This window comes from Gallus gallus, chromosome 7 (assembly GCF_016699485.2).
Source record: "Gallus gallus isolate bGalGal1 chromosome 7, bGalGal1.mat.broiler.GRCg7b, whole genome shotgun sequence".
Taxonomy (NCBI): domain Eukaryota; kingdom Metazoa; phylum Chordata; class Aves; order Galliformes; family Phasianidae; genus Gallus; species Gallus gallus.
The window spans coordinates 2,908,364-2,931,490 of record NC_052538.1 but is presented as its reverse complement, the minus strand read 5'-3'; the positions used below and the strand labels follow the sequence as shown (position 1 = coordinate 2,931,490).

The 23,127-nt window shown below is 42.7% G+C and overlaps 1 protein-coding gene across 12 annotated transcripts in view; it reads right to left on the bottom strand.

Moving 5' to 3' along the window:
- CPS1 (carbamoyl-phosphate synthase 1) overlaps positions 1–23,127 on the bottom strand; it is a 177,872-nt gene that overhangs the window by 83,874 nt on the left and 70,871 nt on the right. For 7 of the 12 annotated variants that reach the window (XR_005861268.2, XR_005861269.2, XM_040703531.2 and 4 more), the window contains exons 3-10: positions 20,378–20,511; positions 12,511–12,620; positions 8,262–8,406; positions 7,070–7,159; positions 6,292–6,348; positions 3,922–4,014; positions 1,335–1,424; positions 149–277 (exon numbers count right to left, since the gene is read on the bottom strand). Coding sequence is in view for 10 of the 12 variants with exons in the window: in XM_040703531.2 (XP_040559465.1) it covers positions 149–277; positions 1,335–1,424; positions 3,922–4,014; positions 6,292–6,348; positions 7,070–7,159; positions 8,262–8,406; positions 12,511–12,620; positions 20,378–20,500 (837 nt within the window). In the remaining 2 variants the exon portion in view is untranslated. Of the gene's footprint in view, positions 1–148; positions 278–1,334; positions 1,425–3,921; positions 4,015–6,291; positions 6,349–7,069; positions 7,160–8,261; positions 8,407–12,510; positions 12,621–20,377; positions 20,512–23,127 lie in introns of those variants that run through there. The other 5 variants (XM_040703534.2, NM_001045841.2, XM_040703535.2 and 2 more) reach the window with 3 other exon arrangements.

Below are 23,127 nucleotides of genomic sequence, written 5' to 3'. Positions count from 1 at the left end.
GGACTGAGGTAAAGAATATCGTAGGAAGCTGAAATGGCTGCATGACATTTGGTTCATAACATGTCAGTGCAACCAACTGTTCATATTTCAGCCACTCGACAAAAAGAGGCAAGCATGAAAAACTGGTCCACTGGCTATCACACTGTACCTTTCTCACATTCTGGATCACCTCCTGGGCCTTCATGGGATCTCCTGGACCTCCAGAAATAATGAGCCCATCATACTCCATGCTGGTAAAATCATGGTCCCATGGAACTAAATGTACTTCTGCACCTTGCTGGGAGAAAAACAAGCAATGAGGGGAGCAGAGGGATAAATGAATTTATGTCTGGAGGCTGTTCCCACATACTCTTTTTCCCAGGAGTTGATGTGGGATTTCAGCCATTCCTTTGCCAGGGACAGCAGCAAGACTATTTTTAATTATGTCCAGATTATTTCCACAAAGGTCTTTGAGCCACTGCAGCACTTGCCAAGTCTTTTTGAAATACACTAATGAGATCACAACTTAGTAATGGAATGTGAAAGAGGTGCGTGCATGTGCAGCATGCTCACTTTTGCACAGTGCTTTCATCCTAACTGCTAACACAGAGCTTCCCCACCTCCTCCTATGTCAGAAATAGTTTTGCACATCAAAAATGGGATGAACATCCACATTAACTAGAGAACTCACACAAGTAAACCCCGTACATCCAGAGAATGAGAGGACACCACCTTCAATCCTCCTGCATTAGAGGAGGAGGTTAGAGAAGAAAGGACTGCTACATCTCAGTGCTAACAAAAAAAGATTTTCAAGAAATCCTCAAATTAAAGAATAACTTTGGCTGAAGGGAGCCCAGGAAGTCATCTGATGCAATCCCTGCTCAAAGCAGGGGTGACTTCCACTTTAAAGCAGGTTGTCCAGGTACAGGTCAGCTTAGATTTCAGTATCTTCAAGGACAGACATTCCACATCTTCTCTGCTTCTTTGTTCCAGCCACTCAGCAACCACTCGCACTGCAAAACTTTTTCCCACTGACTCATTTTTGACAGTGTTGGGTTGGCTGTTCTTTAGAGACAAGGCACCTCATCTCTTATAAATTCACCCTCCTGGAATTCTTTATGCCCGAAAGGCTGCTGCACAGGTCCACTTCCTTACCCCCTCAGTATCAAGCACTAAGTTCAAGAACACTTCACAGTCCATAAGAATCATCCTAAAACAATAATCACCTATACTTCATTTTAGGAGGGAAACAGTTACTGGAATTGAAGTGTCCATCTGGAAGGAAGGCTACTGAGTACAGGCAAGGCTCTTACCAAAGCAAAACGGGAGATAAAGGATATAAAGCACTGATCTACCTTTACCAGCAGACGGATAACGTTGTTCTTCAACCCACAGTCAACTGCTACAACTTTAACCGGGTTCCCTTTGCCATATACCTTGACTTCCTATAAAAAGACAGACCATGCTGTAAATACCATACCACCCCTAGCCCCACAAAACACAGGGAAGATAAGTAGCAGAAGACATCTTTACCAACACGCAGACTGGTGCTTAACAATCAATTTACAGAGAAATCTCCAGAAGCACCACCACACCTCCCTCCATTTCTTTTTTGTTCAAGTAGAAATTATAATACTGTTTTATATCTTGTTGATAACAGCAGTGACAGCAATCCCTAAGAAGTCACTTGTTTCCATAGCTAATGACAAGCTTTTTTTCCCTTGTTTCACCTCATTAGCAGTGAAGTAGCAAAGTCGCTTCTCACAGATCATTACAGCTCAAGAGAACTGCCAGATACATGGGGAGAGATTTTCAGCTGAAGTGAAATCATCATGCTGATGTCAGTAGAGCAAGGTTGCTTCACACCAGCTACAGATCCATCCCATTAAACACTGTCCCAAGTTGCCAGTCACATTAAGACCAAAGCATAGCATGGCTGGCTATACTTTGTGGCAGACTTCCAGAGCATCACTGCTACAGACTGGTCATCTACCACTGAGCATCAGTTTCTTTCTGAAGCCTGTTGAATTGTTTTACTTGTTATGCAACACCAGTTAATGCCAGGCAGGGATGCTACTTGTCAATAAGCACATAAGGCAGTCTTCTTTCTCAAAGCAAACTCTGCGCTCACCTGCAGCAATTCTCAGCTCCTGAAAGCTGATATTCAGAAGCACACTTTATCTAAAGTGTCTTTCCTCTTGTGCTATCAATTATATTTATTTGTTTTTAATTGAGCTAAACAACTCCCTCTTAATCAGCTTCCCTGGCATTCATATTTCACAGCCGGGCCTCTTTATGAAAAGGTGCTAAAATCCATGCCCAATATGCCTTGGTACTGAGTGATGAATTGATTCTTTTCAAGGAGGATTATGACCAGACAGAAGGAACAAAAATACCCCCTCTATAGGGAGAACAAGAATTTTTAACAGCTCCTCCCTCTGTGTTATCCTAACATAGTTCAAGGTTGAGTTGGTATCTTCTCAAAGACTCAAGTGAAGAGATTGATAGAATGTAAGCAAGAGCATGTCCTGTGCGAAGACATCTCTCACCATCATCAGGAACGACTGACTGCCATTTCAGGAGCAGAGATGGAAGAGTCAGAGCACAAAGAGTCATTGCCCTTCTCTACTAGGTTTCAAGATGGAGAGAGGGCCAGAGAGAACTGAAGAACAAAACCTCGTGGAGTTATTTTAATCACCTTCTTCTCAAAACTTCCCCTCGTCCAACTAATTAGGCTATGATTTGTTAACAGCTTTCCTTCAGCAGCAGGACTGAATTTAGTCTCTGCTGTCTTCACAATCCTTCCCTTACTTCTCACGCTTATTCTTCCTCTGTACTGCAGAGCACTGACCCCTGCATCTGGCAGAGGATGGCTAGACTGGGAACTGAAGCAGGGAAATGTTAAAAGACGTTCCTTCTAAAGCCAAAGGATTTCCCTCATCTGCTCACAGCCCAGCCTATAAAAAATGTCCCAGCCTGAGATGACGACGTGGGAAGGCTGTAAGCCAGCAGCCAGGATGAGGAGAAACCCCTTCTGGCAACAGTGGTGAAAACAGAAAAAAGTACATGGGACTGAATGTGTAGATAGAAATGACCTTTTAACTTCAAGTAGTTAAATCTCTTTCATTTGCTCTGGAACCCTGGCATCAAAATACATCCCCAAAAAACAAAACACAAGCGAGTTTCCTAAACTCCCTGCCTTGTATAAGCAATGCTAGCGTATAGAATCTATATGCTAGCATCCACTGATGCTGGGGAGAGGAGGAAACAAGGAAAGTAAATAAATAAATAAATCCCTCCAAAATACAATTGATTAGCAGGTCTTAATGTACCCTGATTAACATGAAAACAACTGTTCAGCAACTGATAGATTAATTACGTCCAGTAATTATCAACACTAAACAGCTTACTACATTGTCAGCTTTATTTGTGATGCTGTTTTTCAAGCCTAGAAAATGAAGTTATAAACATAACGAGACTACCAAAGCTCCATTTATCTTATTATTCTGCCCTTTTAAAAGCCATTTTCAACACCTTTAGAGCAATTCTGTCTTTATAATTGCAGAGTTTATCATTCGCAACCTTACCTGTTGCTGAGTTACTGCTCAAAATGGCTTCACCAGCATCTTGCAATCATAGATCACAAGGACCTCAATAAGCAATGATATCCTTGTCTGTAGCAACAAGGCCCTGACTCAAGATACAGAAGGCACTGACGTAAGTTAGTGAGATCCTTGACTTTCAAAACTGACCCTGTGGTCCAGTGGCAACTCAGGTAACCAGTTACTACAGCAAATCCAAACCTGAATGATGTTGCAATCACAGACTTCCAAGGGTCTATAAGTTATATGGTTTAGCAAAGGTCCAGACTGCTTATCCCCAGAGCAGATGGGGAGTAGTTAGTACCCCGAGCGTACAAAACTGGGACTACTAAGTTCTCACCTTTGTTGAAACCTCTGCAATTAAGTTCTGCTTATTTGGGTCTGCAAACTCTGTGGGTTGACCTTCAAATTCAATCTTCCCAAGTACTGTACCCTGTGGAAATACACCAGTAAACAAAGCATTGGCGCAGGAGAAGCTGTGAATACTGGAGAAAGCTGGTGACAGGCACAGCAACCCGAGCATCTGTTTATAGATACTTTCTTGACAGCTTACAACCATTCCAGCATAGTCAGAAGTTTATGATTCTTTTCATGTGTTAAAAACACGTTTAAACTTTCATCTAGAGATAAAGCAGTGCCATCAGTAAAATACCTAAATAGTTTGGTAAGCTTTCCAGTGACAGTAAAACAGATTGCCTTCCAAGAGGATCTGGATTCAGATCCCCAAATAAGATCTGAGAGTAATCCCCAAGGCAGTTTGCAGGTTTTGGTTTTAGACATCCACTGTGAGGTCTTTAGCCACATACTGTGCATAGTTGTAAGGCAGCAGAGTTGCAAACAAAGCTGTGTGGGATGCAGGTCATCACAGCTGTTTGACAACTCATCTGCCAAAAATAAAAATAAAAACAAAATGTACTCCAGCAAGCTCTGCTCTTTACTGCTATGACACCCTCGATCTAATAGCAGCATATCCTACTTCATGGTCTGCTCACTAAAGTTCTCAGTGGAAAAATTCTTGTTTCGGTTTTTCCCTTTTCCTGGAATAAGTGGGATGAACCTAGGGTTATTAACCTTCTCCTCAGCATGGGGACAGGGCGTGCAATACAAAACTTCTTAAGGTAGGAAGAGGAAAGTGAAACCGAGGAACTCTACGTTTTGTAATAACACCTTGAACACATAACGGTGTCAGGACAAAACACAGTTTGCCCTGTGAACGCTGGGACTGCTCACAGGCTTTAGTAATACTTCCTTGAGATACTTCCACAGTTGATCGTGCTAGAAAGTATCTCTGACATTTTCTTAAGGCAGAAACGTGCCATCATCTTGCACTGCCAAGTGTGCTTGGGTAAGTTTTAAAGACAGCTCTTAACAGTGACTGACATCCTACCTCACATTGAAGTGACAACACTTTACAGGGTACTCCAGACTGGTTTCTGCAGAGCAGAGCTGAAAAAGTCAGTATCCACCTTAAAAAAGTAACGTTCTTGGGAGCCACACACTGCTGAGTCCCATTTTGCAGCCAGTCCTGTAAAAGCTGATGAAAGAACCCTAAAACATCCTTTCCCACAAATAAGAAATCTGTGTTTTACCTTGCCACTGGATTACTCAGCCAAATTTATCTTTAAAGTTTCTTTAACAATTTGCTGTTCAATTCTTTACTTGTCACAATGAAGCTCTATTCTCACTCCCAGTTTATAAATAGACACGGAGTGAAATATTAAGTTGTTTCTTCAATATGATTGAGAAGTCATGGAGAAAAAGCTACATTATCCACTATGTTATAAGCTATAAACAGATACCATTCAGATGTCAGCATAATGCCCTATGCTGTTTGAGAAGCTACTGGATAAATACTGAAAGCATATTTACTTTGGATGGAAGCAACTCTGATCCATTAAATGGTACAACTCAAGAAAGCAGAAAAAATGTATTGCCATTTTCCATTGCAATAAACTGCACTTGTTTGCAGTTTGTAAGAGCAGGACAAATCCTTATCATCCCATAGGAAGTCATCTACAAATGATTCTCTGTTCAAGCTGGGTCACTGATATTTTGGGCATGGAATGAACAGGGGTGTGGGCTTGGACTACAGGTCACAGACTTGTCACCTTAAGAAAAGAGCAGCTTCAAATAACCCATTACAAAAGAAAAGCCTCCAAGACCCAACAATTTACATTAAGAATGGCTTTGATCACTGTTAGAGCAGATGTGAAATGTACCTTAACACTAGCTTCCATTCGCTTACATAATCCTGCCAATGTCTTTCTATTGTTAGCTCTCAGAAACCAGAGAAAACTAATGAATGTTAAAAATAATCATAGGTTTCAGTCAAAGAAAATCAGCCTGAATTAGGAATCCAGGTTTGGATAATGTAGGCATTTCTTAAGTCTTGAAGAACAAGAGAGGTTCCATCTACCAAAGCCATGGATGTCTATGAACGAATTTGCACAAAATGTCACAGAATTATTGTCATCTCTTTTATTATCTGAAGAAAGAGGTAGTTGGCATTATTACCACATCAGCTTGTGCTGGAACACACCTATATGTAATGGGAAACCCAGAACCTTTGGAAAAGCGTGGGAATCTGAGCAGCATTTGAAGCCAAGGCAGCCCAGCAGTAGCACTGCTACCTGAGGTTTGCTGCACTGTTAGAAAAATGTCCCAGAATTGGCAAGGTTAATGTAATTGGATCTAGGGAAGTGGACCATACCTTGTCACGAATTAATTTAGAGAGCATTCTGGTATCGACCCCATACAGAGCAGGCACCTGAAGAAATCACAAAGGAGATATCAGTTTGAGATTAAGCAGCTAAGATAGATGAAGACAACAGCTAGAGCACTTTGCAAAGAAGAATGTCCCTTGGTTAAAGAGCTCTGGCTCTTAGCAGCTCTCTTACCAAGGCTACATCTCTTTCAGTTCTTTACTTCTCCATCCTATTCCCACTCATAAAAAGCTTAGTTATTCAAATCTTCTAATTTCTGCACTAAAAAGCACTAAGCAAAAGCTCACGTGGCAAATATTGGTCTAATTTCCGAGCCACATTTTGCCTTCCTCCTGAGTACATAACACTTCCTGCCATTATAAGTCAGTGGCACTTTACACATCCCCGACTCCCACAGCTTCAAGTGAGAGGGATTCCAGCAGCTAACATCTCCTGAGGTTTCCACTGTGGCAACCACTCAGAGAAGCACTGTAGAAACATTCAATGACAGACTGGAATATAATCTAACAGGAATTGTTCTTAAGAAGAACCAAACATCCCAATCTGATTAACAATTTGGCTGTAAAGATGTTGGAAATACCACAGCACCATGAAAAGAGAAATGGATGAAAAGTCAGGGAACTAAGGAACACTGATCAAGCCTAGTACAGAGCAGTGAAGACATCTGAGGAGATAAGTGACTACCAGCTCAATGCCAGATGTTCTTTCCCTTGTCCCAGACACACAGGTTTGTTCTCTGAATGCAGTTATCCTTGGATCTCTCACCTTTTCTTCTTGCAACCACTCTCCTAGACTCCTCGCAGCCTGCCAGTGACTGTACTCATTGCTGTAATCCAGCACCAGCAAACCTGAAACCTGCAGAGAAAAGAAATGTCATTTTGCACTGAAGGCTCATTCTGTACTAGCCCTGTATATTCCCAGCTTTCACTATTCATCCACTGCAAAGCACATCAGAGTTAAGACATAACGCCAGACAGATCTGATGTGACTGCTCTTGCAGAACAATAAGACAGCAAAACCTAATTCTTCACAGTGGGATTGCATAGAACAGGTACCAGGCAAAGGAGTAAAGACATCAGCAGTTTGTTCTGATGAGTGTAGCTGGGCCATTTTACTTAGAAAACTCATAGAATAACATTGCTTCCAGATAACCAAAACTACAAATTGTACTGAATTGAGAAAACCATTCTTGTTAGAAAGAAAATGGACACACAAGACAAAATGTTTTACTTTGATCCATTTTTTGCTTAAGAAAGCACTTCACTTTTTAGTGACATTTCATTTCAAATGTCAACTCCACTTTCCAGTGGAGCAGGATAGCTTATAAAGGAGTCATTTCACCTCAGGACAGATAAAGCATTTCACCGGTTCTGCAATTAAATGGTTTCATTTGATTTTTCAGCACTGCCACAACTGTATGGACACAGACTTGCTGCCAGCCAATGTGCCCTGTCACTAAGGAGTGAATTGCAGCTCCTGCACTTATAAGTACAGCCTTCCTCACACAGATGCCACTTTCCCTGTTTGTGATTGTACAGGCATACAGAAAAACAGCCACTGCACATAGAAACTTCTCATTCTCTGGCATTTGTTCTCTCTGTGGCAACCAGGCCTGGGCAAACACATATAAATGTGAATCAGAAGTGAATGTGGAGAGAAAAAAAAAGAAGTCATCCAGGAAAGCGGTTCACAGGAACTGTGCCATGTGTATCACTGCGGGGAAACACACCACTTTCAGATAGCACGTGGCCTTGTACAGAAGGCAACACAGAGTACCTTTTGCCACCATATCTCTCAAAGAGAGTATCCAGTAGAAGAAAGTGAAAGGTTAAGCACCACTCATTTCTTTTAACTGATATTAGGGTGCCTATAAACCCTTGCACACGTGCGCATGCATTCACATACATTCAGGCTGCTAGCACCACCCTCTGATCAGCTCTTGCATTGCCACCATTACCTTGATTCCATCAGATTCCAGAAATCTCCTGAGGCCTATTTCATCCAGGGCAGCCGTGTCAGGCACTCCACCGTTCCCAACAACGGGATTAGCCAGTGTAAGAATCTGCCCTTTGTAGCTGGGGTCTGTCAAGGCTTCAGTGTATCTAGGTGAAGAAGTGATAGGAGAAAAAGTACATTGGTCTGGAGTTGAGAGGAGAACAAAAGAGCCAGTGAGAAGAAGACAGGCCTAAATTCTCATAGTTCAAAAAACAGAAACAGTAATTATGTAATATGTATTATAAAAGCAAATCAGTGAATATGCCCCATCTTTGCTATCTGTGGTAAACATCTGACACAATGAACAAGCAAAGGCTTTTGCTTCTCATGTTTCACTGAATAAAAGCCCTGGAGCTATCAGCAAACTCAGACTCCTTATGACTTAACATTTCATTTGACCCATAGACAACACCTGGAGCTTGGTCATTCCCTGGGTATCCCACGTGGCCAGCAATTGTCATTACCACCTCCTTCCATGTGGTACAAGAACTTGCCCCTCTCAGTGCCAATACAAGGCTCAAATAGAAAATCCAGCTGACAACACAGCTGTTTCCCCAGCCTTGGTCCTTTCTTCAGTCTTCTTGTAGAGTTCTTCAGATGTCCAGGGCTGTAATTGCCCTTTCTATGAGGGAACAGGTAGACAAATCTACACCTATCTATATTCTCTGTGCCCATGGAAGCAGATATAAAACGTCCTTCTGATTCCTCACAACTTCTCTGGGTTCTTTTCCCCTATTTGCTCCGTCTGCAAACTGCCATGGTACTGCTTCTGCAGTTTCTCCCAGCACAGAGGCCTGGCACCTCTTTTCAGACTATCTCCAGGTTCCACTCACAGGACACCATATTTCACCTGACAAGATTCTTAAGTGCTTTTGCTGAGGAAGGAAGGTTGAAGACAGTGCTTTAGAACTCAGTAGTCCACGCTGGTCACAGAGCCCCAAAGCATGTCCCCATCTTTGGCCTCAGGCAGAAGCCCCAGAGACTGCAGCTTTGTTCTAGAACCGGCCTGAACACTCATCTCAGTAAGAACAGATCTAAAAGTGAGGCAGAGCATCTTCCTACAAAGCAGGATTGAATCTTAGGGTGTTTGGAATTTAATGGAAGATCATACCTAGGATTTTTCCATCCACTGCTGTATCAGCTCCGGATGTGATGGGGCCAGTAGATTCTGTCTCACTTCCAACCCCAAAAAGGAGAGCAGGGTAAATATGATCTCCTTAGCCATGCACCTGATTCTACAGCTTCAAAGCAATGCCCAACCCTTCCTTCTCTCCTTTATAAGCTGGCATACTGTTGCAGCAATCTGTCTTTCAACACAGAAGTAGCTGTAATTTAGCAACAAATGAAGGTAGCCACAGGAATATTTAGCCAAATGCATCAAGACACTTCGGAATGAATCCACTCCATAGAACATATAATTTGTTACTGTCATCATTGTTTAAACAATACACAATTGGCAACTCCAACCATCTACCAGATATCAGGAAGTCACAAGAGACATTTTTATGGAATGCTGAATTAATTTGCCAGCAGATTAATTGTCAAACACTGGGAAACTTCACAAAACCCGGAGTGGTTGCAGGCAGATACAGACAGCCCAGCACACCAGCCAGCACTGAGAAATGACACGTCAAATGAACAATGGCTATGAAGCATTTCCAGGTAGGCTTCTCCTGCTGTTCATATCCATACTTCCTGCTGCAGGTAAACAACCACACAAAGTGCAGTGTGATCACAGAACTGCAGTAAGTACATGGCATCTGTACATTTAGTCTCTCTCTCTCCTTCTAAGTCACTTGGCTATGCTTCCAAAAGACTCCTTGTTAACGACAAAGCCAACACAATTAACATTTAGACATTACTTGTAATCAGCAGATAAGGACAGAGAGCCACTGGGTTTAGCTGGGGTACGAAGGCACAGCTCTGCAGTGAGACAAAATGCACTTTAAGCAGGCACGGTGCCTTGTGGAGCAGAGAGAAGCAGATGGGATCAGGAGTTCCAAAGATGCTGCAAGGTCCAACCCTCGCTGTGCCTGCCCACATCTCTGCCTGATTTCAGTAAATTTCCATCAATCACTTCTTTCACTAGAATATCACATGAAACACACGCAGGCATACTGGAGGCAAATGCATTTACTGAGCTGATTCAAGCAGAGTAACATTTTATGGGCTGTAATTCTTCTCTCTTAATTGCAAAATCTCCTCTTCCTTTTTTCCCCTCTAATCCAAACAGATGGCAGCAATGCAAGGATTTTTTTTATTTGAGCAAACACTTCTGGAAAGTTCATCGTCATGCTTCTCTAATGAAAATTCAACACTTCTCCCCCAAACCAGTGCTCTCTGCCCTCTATTCTAGAGTCATCTGACATTTTTGCCAGCTGTAGCTACTTCTGACCTGAAACCTACGCATATGTAAAGTGCTTTATGCCCCCGTTCTATGACATGAATCAGGATGGGGGAGTCCAGACCAGCATATTCATTTTTTCAGCATATAGCTCACACTGACCCCACTCATGGCCTAGAAACACCCAGTTCACAGACAGCAATGCCCTGAGGTTTAAAGCCAGCTGTGGCAAACCCTCCTCCATACAAGGCTCTTGTCTCCTGCGCTGACTATCTACTGCGTGCAGTCAGTCTGAAAGAGGCCCCAAACCTGGCACAGCACCTCCTTCACACAGGCATTTAGCCCTCCCACTGTGTCCATGAAAACCACCACGGGTTGCATCCGACGGGTTCCATTGGATCTGTAAGGTGTTGATCTCTGTGCCCGGGAGCACAAGAGATAGAGGTTTTCTTTTATCCAACAGCAATGCCACGACTGGCAGCAAATCCTGTCACTTTTATGATCTGCGACAACGCTGCAAGCTCTTATCCTCTTCGTCTGTAAGTCAATCAAGCTCACATTTCAGGAGAGTGCTCTGAAAACACAACTTGATATTTCGCACGTTCTCTCCATTGCCATATGCTCCCCAGCCCAGAAGAGATCTCTCTTTTCACAGGCTTCCTTTCCAAAACACTAGAAAATGAGCAAACACAGCTTCTGCTGCCACAGTAACATGTGGAGGAGAAATTAATCCATCAGGTCCTCCTTGACTTTTGTGATGTGACAAGATTTATTGCCCATAATCCATCACAGAGAAGAGAACTCTGGTGCCCTCCATCATTCTGATCTATATTAAACAGTTGTTTGCTGGCAGGTATATTAACACAGCAAGTAATTAGTGCTGTCAAAATACTTAAATAATTGCCTCCCAATACAAAACTTTGCAAACAGATTCCCCTCCACTGCAATTTAACATTCTCACCAATGAGACCATTTAAAAACTCATCTTGTGAGTACTGTTTTCTCCAAGGGAGAGCAGAATTTGGAGAAAGCAAGGCAGCTGGGCAAATACTACTATGGAAGGCTGCAGGCAAACACAGCTATGGATAAGTACCAAAAGGGCTCAAGCACTGGCAGCCTCAGAGCTGCCTCACCTGCCCAGGGACACCTTCCTTTCCTAATCAAAAGCCTCAATCTTCAGGGTAAATTTCCTTTACTCAAACAATTCAATAAAAGCATTTACAGTATTTAGTTGCCATCCTAAGCTAGCAGCTATTGGCTTCTAGCACCCAAGAGGACAGGCTAGGTTAGGAACGAATCTGATTCTCTCCTCTACCTGGAAAGAGCACAGAGTTCATATACATTCTTAACTGCGGTATGAGACATCGTGAATCAAAAACAACAGTTCACATAAGAAACTGCAACTTGGGAACCTTGGGATTTATGAATTTTGCACTTAGAAGCCAAGTTCCATTACTTAGCAGGCTGCAGATGCATCAGACCACTATATCTAATCTGGATACTGGAGACAGAACAAAGATTCATTAAACCAAGAATCTTACTGTCCTGTTTCTGTGCACTTAGCAGCAGCTCTCTGCTCTGACTCGGCAGCGGCTGCATTTCTGCGGAAGGCAAGCAGATCTCTGCATACCTCACTATCACAGTTAGCTTTATCAGTCATTAAAGTGCTGTGATGCAATAACAACATGACTTCAGGCAGTCCTAACTGGTTCCCTCTCTGTATTCCTAGAGTACAGACATTCCCTCTATAGAATGTCAGATGCTTGGATGAGGACGCTATGAGCTAGGGAAAAACAGCCACAAAAACTACCCCTTTCATGCTAACAAATCAGTTATCTTCCTTTTATCTTGTTTGCTTTTACCTTACCCAGAAATACCAGTGTTGAATACGACTTCCCCTGCTGTGGAGGATGGATAGCCAAAAGAATAGCCCTTCATCTTCGTTCCATCTTCCAGCACCAAGTTCGCTGTCTGCGCCTGGAGAAAGGCACATGAAGACACTCAAACACAGTAGGAAAAGGCTTGATGTTTACACCCGTAACACCTAGGACACCTGCCTTTCATGCCTCGGGATGTATGTGTTCCTGCCCCTCTCCCATTCCCAGCTGTCAAGGTACTGCCTCCTTTACTAGTCTCCTGTTGTTCTTTTTTTCTTCCTAATAGTTAGGAAACATTGTGCTCCTAGAGGAGGCAAGGAAGCTGGCAAAACTCAACACAAGCAAAACACGTGCTCCTATTACTATGGGATCACCCTGGCTCCTTACACACCATTTTGTTCTTTTCCTCCACCGTGGTATCCGATGTCATAACTCTACAGGAAAAGAGTCTCCTCTCTCCTCAATGTTTGCTCAAGGCTTGTTGCTCAGTATGCTGAGTATCCAGCCATGAACTTTGACAGGTGCTTAACTTCTGTTGCAACTGTACAGCTAAGCCACTAAAAAATAGTGCGTGCTTAGATGGACTTGTATCAGAAGACAAAATTCAACATACAAATCCATTCTGCTGCAGAGGAATTCACATCAGACACTCGTGATCTCAGTTACCTCATAGGTAGGCAAAAATTGTCCTCAAAGAGGTACATATCTGACAAACAAAAACCTAAATAAAAGTCTCCCATAAAACAACAGCTCTTTCCAAGAATCTTCAGCAGACCTGAGCTGGATGTGGCTCTGGGCAGCCTGGTCTGGTGGTTGGCGACCCTGCACATAGCAGGGGGTTGAAACTCAATGATCATTGAGGTCCTTTTCAACCCAGGCCATTCAAGGATTCTATGAGCATTGCAGTGCTAAGTCAAGTTATGGCAAAGAATTGTATGCATTTTGATACATTGATTAAACAGTCCCGTGGACAGCAAAAACATGCAGCGTTGCTTTCGTTTTGATAAGGGCATTTGAGGACAGCTTTCAAGATTGCTGAAACAAAAATCATCAATTTTTGGTGTATTTGTGATCCTGTTTTCAGATGTCATAAATGAATTTGCTGTGAATTTTCAAATGAAATGTATAGAGCTGCAATCAGACATTCAGCTCAAAGACAAATGTGATCAAGTCTCTCTACCAGACCTTTATAAGCTCTCTCTTACCTAAGAAAAATAACCCTCGCTTCATACTCCTGCCTTACTCATATCATCATTTTTTGGCAATAGACACGTTTGTCAACAAGTATATTCAAGGATGAGGTACAGGAAGAGTAAAATTGCATTAAAAATCTCTGACAAACACCTTGAGAACTGAGAACTGCAGCTACTTCCATTAAAGCAGGCTGATGCATTTGTTCCATAAAATCAGGGCCTTTAATTTTATGGCTTTGTTGCTCTTTTTTTTTTAATGTTTTAATAAAAATATTAACAGTTAAAATAAGTTTTGTTATCTAACTACGATTAACTATATTGTGTACTGTACAAGGGCTGCTCTGAAAATAATGCCTCCTGTTTTATGATGTTGGCCCATGATGTTAGAGGTGGAGAATCTGCTCTATCAGTTACAGTTACACTGTCACAGTTGCACTGCTCACGGTATCTGTTGTAGTTTCCATGAAAATAGATAAGAGGCATTACTTTTGGAGCATCCTACATATACACGGCCCAAGACAATTCCTCTTCACACAACGCAGCCCAGCCAAGCCAAAAGGTTGAACACCCATGATTCCTTCAGGCAGCAAGGTCACCACTGACGTACAGGGGAAGACACAGAGTAGGCAAAACTGGAAATAATTTTGCTAATGAATTTCAGGGATTAAAAAAATTTGGAAGATAAATCTTTCAGACACCAAGAAACCTCCACTTCTGTAATGCATATGCAGAGCATTGACCGGTGAATAAACCTCCCTGGTCTGAGCCAGAGCTGTGCCAAGTTTGTCCATCAGGCAGCAGCTCTTACCACGGCTTATCTTCATATTGGTTTGTATGTACGTGTGTGTTTGTGCTCGAGATGTTTTGTGTCTGTTTGTTTTATAGGTTACTTTTGGTTGGTGTGGTTGTTTGTTTTCCAGACATGAGGATTCCTCACATTGAGCTTTTTTTTTTTTAAAGAATCCAGATCAGTGTGCTGTAGAAAGGAGCAGAAGAGCTACTTCCCATTAACAACAGCACATCAGCTGAACAGTCGCAGCAAGGAGAAATTTCCTTCCCAGCACTAAACATTTTGTAACAATCATGGCAAACATTCATCTGGAGCTCCTCTGCAGTTATAAATACAGTACAAATCAATTACTAATGTACTGCAGTATACACTAAAAATCAAACCGTGCTGCCAAGTAATTGAATTCTGTGCATCTGGGATGGTTTTAGCCTTGCATTTTTTCCTCATTAACGTCAAGCATCCAGTCATTCTCAAAAGGTTTAGCCATCACTTTCTGAGCCTTCTCACATGATTGGATGGGATAGTCAGCAGCACCATAGTCCTCCCACAGCTATTGATACAGTTTTTGTGGCTATAGACATAGCCCAGATAAAAATCACTGTTTGGTCAGCCCCCTAATCCCTAAAAAGCCTCTCACTACAGCAAGATTCCATACCATATAAAGGTTTATAAAGCACAGAGGTCACCTGGGTGCCTTGGGCTGAGCATTGGACAGGACCTCCATCCTTCTTAAAATCCAGTCAGTGCAATGACCGTGACCTTGGAGGCTCACCCTCACCACGGTAATTAACAGGAACCTGCAAGTCCTTCTGCACCACAACAGACCTGTTCTTCTACACACTGAGCCAGCAGAGAAATCACTTCTGTCGAATAGAAGCCTTGTTGTGCTATTAGAGCCCCTGCACGGTGTTCAAGTAATGCAGAGGGATGTCCCCGAGCAACCATAACCTGCCGCAAGTTCAGCTACAGAATGGATAGATGTTCAGATGCTTTCTTCCTCCCCCTGATTTATTGTTCTTAATTAAGAGCTTGGTTTGTTTGATGAGCATTCTTGAAGCAATTACTCTTACTTACATTTCCAGCAGAGGTGTTACCACATCCCTCAGCTGTCAGCCTACTTGTCTTTTCAGTTTTGTTTCTAATGTGAAAAGTGATTTACAGGCTATAAAGAAGGCCAATTGGCTCAATCGGGGATTAGCTGGAGAGATTTTTGTTTGTAAGGAAAAAAAAGGCAAGAAATAAACAAATATCCCAGGGCTGCCATGAGGTCATTTTATTTCCACCCCATACACCAGTGGCTTTAGCTTAGCAGAGCTCCTTGTCCTCCAGAGAGGCTGCGGAGCTCTAGAAGACCTTTGAGAAGGACGGAGGTGGCTAACAAAAAGGGTACTGCTGTTGCCAAAGCATCACAAGAATGTTTATCTTGTCAAAGGAGCTTGAAGAGCTAACTAGTTCAGAACCCACTTCACTAAGCACTTCACATGTGAAGAAAAAGCATAGTAGCAATTGAGGAAGGAAAAAAAAAGTATAGAACTGGATGAATTCAGTTCCTGCTGAAACTCCTGCTCTAGCAGCCCATCTTCCCTGCAGAAAAGATGATAAAGATCTGCCCAATTCCAAAAGATCAGCAGTACAACTTGCTTTTCAATGACTTCCTTAACCCTTGTACTGGAAAGTAAACAGGTAATTTTTCTTCCTTCATACTTGCCTCACAGAGAAACCAGTCAAGGAAGTTGACTCTCTCCAAAGAGATCCTTCAGCTTCCCTTGGCAAGGCCATGCTGAACCCCAAATGCTGGGCTGCAGGAGGACTACAAGTAAACCTAGCAAAGAGGACAGGTGGTGTGCATGGCAGAGACAGCGGGGATTCACTTTCAGCACAGGCCAGTTTATGTCCCTGTGGTAGGAAGATGGTAAAAAGTCTCCTTTCCAAGGCAAGCCATGATTCTACTCTGGCACACTTCCTGGCACACAGATCCGGCTGGCTGCTTACAGCCAAAGAATCAGAAGGGCAGAAAAAGCCCAAAGCCAACACATCTCCCGGGCTGCAAAAAGCTCGTGCCAGGGCTGTGCTGCTCCTATGCCAAATAACCAGCAACAAAGGAAGTGTCTTCTCCTTGCTAGAAAACTGCCTTCTTGTGAGTACTGTGCCATCTGGACTCTGCTAACTGTGAAGCCTTCCTTTGCCAGCCTTTTTTGTTTGTTTGTTTGAACACATAATTTTATCACGTTTGCTTATGGCTAGAACTAGGAAAAGCAGAAGGGCTGGAATAAAAAAATGAATCAGGAGCCAAGCCAAGGTGTTACATACCCCAAAGATGCTTCACACTTAGGCTGACTTTACGAAGGTTTGGATTGGCTCCTTTACCATTCACGTCAAAGAGACAGTGAAGTCAGGTACTGTAATGAAAAAGTCACAGCTCCTACAACTTGAACTCTTTAGCATTTCTTAAAGCCGTTCACAACAATGCCACAAATATTTGCCCTTGATAAAAAAGGACGAAGATGAACCAAAAGAGGCAAGGCAGCTAGTGGAAGTCACGGAGCACCAGAGGAAAGGAGCATCCCTGTTTCCCACCCTGCAGTAACTCTTCCCATCTGTGAAGAATAAGGCCCCATTTCAATTCCAAAAGGAGAGGAACAGAGTAACACGTGACTGATCCTTCACCTCCTTACCTGTCTCTCCGCTCCCCAGGCAGTCATTTTCTCAGTTATTTTCCACCTGCCTCAAAATGGATTTGAGGAGCCTTTTTACAGTCATCTGAAATAATTTCTAAAGCCAGGGCTCAAAAATTCTCTTCTCATTTCTAACTGTATTTTTAGCTTGCTTCTGGTGTTTGTTTTTTTCTTTTTAATAGCTCTCCCAACCCTCTCCTTACAGAGCCAGCTATACTGTTACAAGCCACCTATTTATTGCTCATACAACTCTTTACATCCCCATATAACTACATTGGCCTCAGATGAGCATTAAATGATATGAGCTTCGAGCTACAGTTTGCCCATTCCTGAACTGCAAAGCAGCACGATTATGCCAACAGCAGTGATGCTAAGCACCTCTATGGAGAGCCCTCTGGGGTCTCAGATCTGCTCTCTGTGCCCCCTTTTAGCCTTGGATGCCCTCTCTCTCCCACAGAACTGAAGGACAGGGTGTAGAGTAGGGAAATACAGACCTTCCAGACCCCATATTTCAGGGGATACAATCACGTTTCCTCACATGTGCTGAGTTTAAATGGACAGAAATCACACTTGGGAGAATAATTATTAGGCATTCTCCCAACACTACCACTCTCCCTTATGCTCTCTAATACTTAGCTTATACATAGATCAGAAATACGTTTTCATTGTATTTTGTTATATTCCCTAAAATAGCCCACTGAGAAAAAGCAATCAAAGGCAACTAAACACTCATTTAAGTCTACAATAATGCAGGAATGGGATCATTACCTATGCTGCCATTAGCCCACACACCTTAATTACCCTGCATTTCACAGTACCTGCAGCCTTCCCACAAATATCCATTACAGTTAATGACGGCTGCAACACCAAACCCAGACCTTCTCTGTCACTCGTGTCGCAATTACAGTCAACTACCACACTCAGAGGCAAAGCTGTGTAATCAGTTGGCCTTTTAGGACTACTTACCCTTAAATTCTCCCACGGGCCTACTGCTTTACTGCTTACATGTGTGCATTAGATGCTGGTTGACTTCTACTTCTGTATGTCCCATAAAAAGAGAAGTGTATGAGCTTGTCACTGCCTTAAAGGAAAGCTCCAAGACAGGAAAGGTTCAAGTTTTTGTATTTCAGATTCTGAATTCAAACATGCAGGTGTGGCCCCTGGCAAAGGTGATGTTAGAAATACGAGCTGAGATCTCAGTTTAAGTGTCACAGGCTCCTAAGTTAAGCAATGTATCAGCCTTATTGCTTTTCATGAATTCAAGCATCCACTCTAGCAGCACAAACTACCACAGCTATTAAGCCTAAATTATCAAGTCCAGTATACAAACAGCCTTCCCCAGAATCAATGACAAGGCAGAACATGTCAAACAATATATATCAGAAAGACACTGATGGCTGGCTGGCTAACACCACAGCTGGTCACTGATACAAAATCACCACCAGGCCCCAGACTTTCAGTGCACAGCACGTTCTGACTACCCTGCAACGGGTCCTGCCATACACCCTGAAAGAGAAAATGAGTCCACTTCTTCCTCACCCTTCTGGGGTATATATTTGCTATTGCTGGCACTGAGGTTAAAACAGCTCCCAAGGTTTTCATGTGGCATTTATTTATTAAATATGTATTCATTTTCCTCGTCAAGAAAATTGGCAAGCATAAAATTAGGTAGATGCTAGAACAGCTGGTACTGTAACTCCATCAGAGTTGGGCAGCAGTTTTCCATGAGCATGAAACTTCTTCATCAGATGCCTCAGTATCATGAGATATAACCTTGCAGGTCTGCCGCTCTGCAGACTATGAATGAGCGACAATACACATAGCTAACGCATCAATTTGTCACTTCAGATGTTGAATCCAAACTTCAGATGTTAATCCAGAGTCAAAATACATAGGATCCAGTCTGATATAGATGCCTACCAGAATTACCCTCTTCACATATCCCAGGATATCTCAACAAAGTCTGAACCAGCATTCCTAACCATGGGCTACAAAGCTTGTACCAGCAGAAAATGCTTTTACTGTGGCAGACAGCTATAACCACTCTAAATAGTACAGCAGAAATGACATCCTTGTAAGCCAGATCTGATTGCAGAGCCTGGATAACGCTGGTGGGAGGAAGATTATTGCACAGTGCTATAAGACAGTGAAAAAGGTAGCAGTTCATGCCTGCTGTGCACTCTCGGGGAGGGAAAGACAGGTCCATTAGCAAGTACACCAGTCACAACACAGCCTCTGCCTTTAAGTGCAAGTCAGACAAAACTGAACTGAAAACTCACGTGTTGAAAGAAGGGATAAGAACTGGGATGCTTCTTTACTCATTTGGTTTCTCTCTCCTCTGCCACCAATTTTAAAGTAGTAATGGGTCTTTTGCAGGAGCCCAGAGAAGTGTTTATTTTTCTTGGAAATCAGTGGCCACAGCCCAAGTATCCCATAGCTTTTCCCAGCACCCACTGAAACATCACTCCTCAGGTTGCTCATTTAATTGCACTAATGTTCCAAGAGTCCCAAAAGGGGACTCCATTCACATGGAAAACCGTGTGAAGTACCTGATACCAAAACACCTCCAGTGCTACAGCATTCATACACCAAGTCCCAGCTCACCGCTGTGCTATGCTGCATCTGTCTCAGCTGTCAAATGCAACACTTGCATACAAAGAACAGAAGAAAGCTGGGGTAGTGAACCGAGGGTTCAAGTCCATAAGATGAAGTGGTGATGCAGTAATATATTCACAAAGAACCACCTACATCTGATTAAATTCAGAGCCAGTTTGTTTTCAATACATTGAAAATGGGTACTACGTGGACCCAATGGTGCCTCAAGTCACACTTCAAGTGATGTTTGTTTTTAAATATCTAGTTGATTCATGCTGACTGGACTGAAAGTGCTGCTCTGCTAGCTATCGATCCTATAGAAAGGTGGGGTGTTTGTAGAGAAAATGCCATACAATATTTAACTGAAACCTTGAACTTCCACCTTCTGGTGCAATTTACTCTACAACTCCAGACTACACAAAAAGTGTTTTCTTATCTAATAGAACTGTTTAGCCAAGCAAACCCCTTGCTTCAGGTTCAGACAAATCTCAGTCAGATCAGCTTGACACGCCTAGGTAAACCCTGTTATCTGCAGCAAGCTATCTCTAGGCATGCCAAAACATCTATTAGACCACAGTAGCTCCCTGCTAGCAGTTACTGTTACCTTGATGCTCAACAACCTGGTACCACTCCTCCAGAAACTCCAGTGATCAGCAGACACTTTGCAAAACTCCAGTCTGCCTTTCAAAGTCTTCATCACTTTGCAAGCTGTCAAAATTCTTGTCATCTTGATAGTTGCTGAAGTGTAAAGTTTAAAGAAAACAAGTCAAAGCAAAAATCCACTTGTATGCGTTTCTTCAAGATTTGGCATAGGCAACACACTCTTGCAGACAACAGAAGAGGACATGCAGCAGGTGTGCTGGACTGACTGTACAGCACTGCCCCATACCCTCCCATGTATTCTGCCATTAAAAGTCTCTGGTGCGGCCCCACCTTTCTCCCGCCCCTCCTCGAAGGGGAGCTTGCTTAGGAGCCCTTGCAACACTTCTCTTCAGGTTGGTCCCTGAGCAACGCATACGGGTTGCATCACAGGCCAGATGCTAGTTTTACCTACTAGAAGACAGCAGAGGTTGCTGAGAAAACGCACCTACAGCAAAGAAGACAGTCCTCACTCCGAAACAAATACCCTTCATTTCAGTAAGTGACAAAGAGCCGCACTGCTTCGTCTCCTAACAGCATGTGATCTGTGCAAATTAAGGGTCTGTCTGTTCACAGCGTGCTTTCCAGTACTCTCCAATGTATAAACTGGGGCCCACCTGGTAGCAAGAGGGACAGCCTGTAACTGACTACAAGACTTATTCCTGTACTAGAAGATGGAAAATGGGAGGACCAAATTGAGCAGAAAGCTGTAGACGTTCTATTCTGTGTTTGGAGAACACATAGTCACTAACAGTCCCAGCACAGCTCCCGAAGTGTCATCCCTTCCCAGGGAAATGAAAAGGACATCAATAAGAAAAATAAACTGCTGCAAAAGGAGAAGCATATTTTGGCAAAATTTCAATAGGCAACAGCAGAAATAAGATAAAACGTTCCATACGCCATCTCCTATCTGGCTACAGATCTTTTAACTATCACCTATGTCCTGGACACATACTGCTTGACAGGATTTAGGCAACCTTTTATTTTTTAATCACTGACAGTAACAATTAGGATTTCTCTGTATCCATTAGTTGAGATTAGTCTGAGTTGATGGCAGTATTACGTGCAAGTACTTCCTGCACAGCTCGTTATAGCACCTAGTTGAATCATGATGCCCATCACAGAAAAGAGGACAGGGCATGGGTGCCCTCTGTGATAAGAGCTAATTGGAGACTTGGCTTAGAAAGGTATGGGGAAGGCCTGGACCCAACAATGGAAAGACAGATGGACGGAGAGAGTGTGGAAGACAGACTGGGTGTGGAGGACTTCACAGCTTTAGCAAGAGCTTTTTAAGTGTGCAGAGTTGAGCAAAGCAGGTCGGCTTTGTTCCCTAGTAGCCAGTAGGTGGTTTAGGGGAAAGGCATAATCATTCTTCTTACAAGATACCCAATAATAATTCTGACTCACAGACAAAGCTTGAGAAAGATAAAAAAAAATACAAGAAACTGGGAAATGTATTGTTGGTAACTACTCCTCTCCTTGTTTGAATCTAGCTTGTGCTGCTCCAGGTTGGAGATATGTCAGAGAGGGGATATACAAAAAGCAAAGTAAGCAAATTGTAAGTGAATGGACTGCAAAGATCTACACCTTGAACCAGAAAGGTCATCTTAATGTACAAATGCATACACACTTACAATTCAGAAGCCAGTTTTCTTCCAAAGTCACGGTTCACATTACACTGTCTTTATACTGCCACAAAACTTCCACTATGGATATACCAAAGGGCAAATTCTGCACTCTATCCACCTCTACCAACAGTAGTAGGGTCACTTTGTGCCCTAGATACACATGTATTTGAAACAGAATCAATCCACGGTGCTAATTTAACTACCCTTGCTGCTAATTCCTAACTCCATCCTTTCACCACATGAATTTTAATGTGGCTGCACAATGAGGCAGATAGATCCAGCTACAGACACGTAGAAAAGATAGAAAGGAGATACTTCTGATCTGACTCTAAGGCCAGCAAACATAACGGGTGTTCCCAACAGAAGCCTCATTTCCAAAAAGCCCGTCCACATACAACCAAGCCTTCTGTGGTTAGGACAGATATTAAATATGTGCTATGTTTAACAAATAAATACCTCTGGTAGAGTCAATGAGAAATGGCGAATCAATGAGGAAAAAGAAACCAAGCACAGAAGACTGAAGAAAGAAACGCAGAGACCAGTGGTTTCATGGAAACGTAACCTCACTGCACAGGCTTAGAACTCATGTGCCAGTCTATTACTTGAATGTGTAAAGTCTCTTTGGGAAATTAAGCTTGGGCAGGCACTCTGGAAGAAGGATACACGTCAGAGAAATGGGGAATGTAAAGCTATGAAGGCAGATGATCACTCAGACTAGAGCAGCTCAAGTAGTGGGAAATAAAGAAGTACACACCAGTAATGCCTCCTAACCTTCAGCATAAATATTTAGTAAAAGACAGACAGCATTTTCTTTCAAATTCATTTATACCGTACCCTAAACAGACAGGGAACAAGGCAAGGAGAGCAAAGTGCTCATTAAAATGAAGAGCTTTTTCTGTTTACAAATGAAATTCATCATACAGCACCACTGTACCATAAAATCAAACAAAGTCAGTGGTCTGTGGCTTTGTGAATCCCCAGGGCTTGGATATTCAGAGAAAACTAAGTGCCTACATTTTTCAAAGGCTTAAAACCACCTGATTTCAAGAGAAGTGCTCAGAGAGCGCTTGAGGTCCAACTTAGGTGC